This window comes from Hevea brasiliensis, chromosome 12 (assembly GCF_030052815.1).
Source record: "Hevea brasiliensis isolate MT/VB/25A 57/8 chromosome 12, ASM3005281v1, whole genome shotgun sequence".
NCBI lineage: Eukaryota > Viridiplantae > Streptophyta > Magnoliopsida > Malpighiales > Euphorbiaceae > Hevea > Hevea brasiliensis.
The window spans coordinates 25,883,692-25,886,708 of NC_079504.1; the positions used below are offsets into that span (position 1 = coordinate 25,883,692).

A 3,017-nucleotide genomic window follows, 5' to 3' on the forward strand; every position below is an offset into this window, starting at 1 on the left:
GCCATTAATTTATTGTGAATTGTTTACACTCTTTAACATTTTGAAATTCATCTCAGATTTAGTGGTAAATCACTTCACTGGGATAGAGTAAGTACACCAACTGCTAAAAGTGGAGCTTGGACCAAAAGAGATCATGACTGTTGCACTTGAAGAGTCCTATTTTTTACAGTTAAAAAAAAAAAAAAAAAATCAACACTCCTTGTAAAGAAAGTGGCCTTATCACCACCTCCACCCTTTTTAGTTTCCAATTTTGCCATTGTAGTCCTTTTCTCTCTCCTACCCATTTGCCATCAATATTGTGGGGTCCTTTTTGTTTGTCCACAATCTCTTTTCTAACCTTCTATGTTCCAAAAATAATGACATCAAACAGCGCATGCCACTCTCCCACTATCTCCCTCGTCCTCTAGTCTTTGTATATATGTATATATATATATATAAGATTGAAGCGATGTAGATTAAGAGAAAAAGGTTGAAAAGAATCTCCACAACAACACAGAAATTAAGTGCCTCCCCTTTCTTCCTCTAAAACTATGGATTTCTCAGCAGCTCTTAGTGATCACCTTGCCCAAAATGTTCTGAAAGAATGCCACACTAAAATTCCGGCAACCAAACAGGCTCCCTCTCCTCGAACTCATTCCTGTTCTTCATCATCTTCCTTCTCTTCATGCTCTTCCTCATATTTTCCCGACGACTCCCCGCCTAGTCCCTCCAACCCGCTTCGATTTTCTGGCGTTCCATTTTCTTGGGAACATTCGCCAGGAATTCCCAAGAAACCAAGTCAAAAGAAAAAGGACTCCACATTAGTGAAAGTCCTTCCATTGCCTCCTCATACCTCAAAACGATTCAACTTGGAGGAAGTTGGAATCAGAAAGAAGAATTCTAACGAAAGCTTTGGAAATGATCCTTTCTTCACTGCATTAGTTGAATGTTCCAAGGGTGATGATGATGATGAAGAATCTGTTACTGTTAGTAACTTCTGGAATGTTACAAAGGTGTCAAGAAGCATCAGTGACAGGTTTGGATTCATAAATCTTTACAATTCCTGTAAAGGAGCTTCTGATGTTTCTGAGTCAATAGTATACCTTCCAAGATCATCAAGAACATCATATGATCATCATCTAATTACTCGCCGGTCTCGCTGAAATTAATTAAGATCATCTTCTGGGATTTGGGTTCATGATGTTCTTATGTGAATCAAATTAAAGTATTTCCATTTGCTTTTTTTTTTTTTTTGTTTTAATTTCTTGGGTCTTTTTTTTTTCTGTTTAATTTATTGGTATGCAAGGGCAATATTAGCAATCTTATGTTCCCAAAGCATAAATTATTGTAATATATTAATATAACTTGAAAGATTTAAGATTTGGTGGCCTGGTTTTTGTCCCATTAGTGAAACAATTAATTAAAATTTTCACTGTTTTAACATACATAGTGGATGTTAATTACAAATTAAAAAGATTTGTATCTATTCTTTGCTGTATTTCATGTGATGGGCAATGAGAATAATGAGTGAAGCTTACATTATCCCCATGTGAGGGCTAGGTCTTCCACTGGACCACTCGAGAAGACAAGGACAGCTTAATTTGACTTTGTTTAATTTTAATTATTGCAGTTATTTGATATTTCTTTGAAGGGTTTGAAATTACATAATTTTATATTTACAAGTTTGACACTTGCATTATTGGAGTGTTGGGATGCGAAATGAAGGTTGTTGAGCGACCATTTGCCCTATAAGAATTCTACTCTACTGTCCTGCAGGTTCCTAATCACACCAATTTTAATTGATACCCTTTGCTTTTTAAGATCATACACCCCAGAGGGTATACTTATTTTTGGCAAAAGAAAGGACGTTTAATTTAACAATTTTTAATTTTTTATCTAAATTATTTTAAAAAATTTAAATTAAATTCAATTTATCTTAAAAATTAAATGTATGAGTTAAATTTCTTAATTTTTTATTTTAAATAAAAATTCAAAAAGTTTTTTTTTTATTTTTGTGTTAAATTTTTTGATTTAAACTAAAAAATTAAAAAGTTCAATTGTTTTTTTTTTAATTTTTGAGTTAAATTAAGTTTAAGTTAAAACATTTGAACTAATTTGAATAAAAAATTAAAAAAAATTAAATTAAACTTCTTCAATAAATATAAAAATGAAATTAAGTTTTAAGTCTTATAATTTAAATTTATAATTCACTTATAGCAATAAAATTATTTAATTTATCATTCATATATCACATATTAAAATCATAAAATAATTTCTTTTATTTTTTTAAAAATAAGACTAGCGTATATCAATCCTTTTAAAACCTTCCATTACATTCTTTTATTCAATTTCATTACTCATATTGAAATTGTTTTAAATACGCTATGAAAAATAAAATTATTAATTTTAATTATAGGTGAATATGAGTTATTTATAAATTATTCTAAATTTTAATTAATTTATAAGTTATATATTATTTCAATTCAAAATATTAATTTTTCAGAAAATTATATTTTATTTACTTGATTTTTAATCAAATTTTGATTATAGCTCGTTTCGAATTAAAATGATTTTTCAGAAAAATTAAATTTTTAATCATTTAATTTTTTGATTAAAATTTATGTTTACTGGGTCACTTATAAGTCAAGTCATATAGATTGACTTTCAATTTTATAGGCCATTTGGATTCGTGTCATTTTAAATTTTTTACAAATTAAAACAATTTTTTAATAAAAATAATAAACTAACCATTAGTCATATATATATATATATACACATATATTTCAATAATTAGAAGTAGACTACAAAAGAGAATTATAAATCAATATATAAACCAACCATTAATACAAAAAATAATGTAAAGAATTTGAAAGATTCAATAATATTACAGTGCATATAGATTAGTCGATAAGTAAATTATGTGTTTCACTTTTCAACTACTTATTGTTTTTACGAGTTTCATAAGATAATTTTCAAATTTAAATCTCCTATTTAAGAAAAATAAAATATATACACTTTGTAAAGTATTAGTTGTCTAA

The 3,017-nt window shown here is 27.9% G+C and overlaps 1 protein-coding gene across 1 annotated transcript; it reads left to right on the forward strand.

The window, feature by feature from the left end:
- Positions 1–428: 428 nt before the first annotated feature.
- Positions 429–1,356, forward strand: LOC110652312 (uncharacterized). Its single transcript, XM_021807880.2, has one exon. It carries the CDS (start codon positions 531–533, stop codon positions 1,140–1,142), a length of 612 nt encoding a protein of 203 aa, XP_021663572.2. The 5' UTR covers positions 429–530; the 3' UTR covers positions 1,143–1,356.
- The last annotated feature ends 1,661 nt before the right edge of the window (positions 1,357–3,017 follow it).

What these genes read in the sequence shown, in the direction of transcription:
- LOC110652312 (XM_021807880.2), top strand. Translation starts at nt 531, where the DNA reads ATGGATTTCTCAGCAGCTCTTAGTGATCACCTTGCCCAAAATGTTCTG.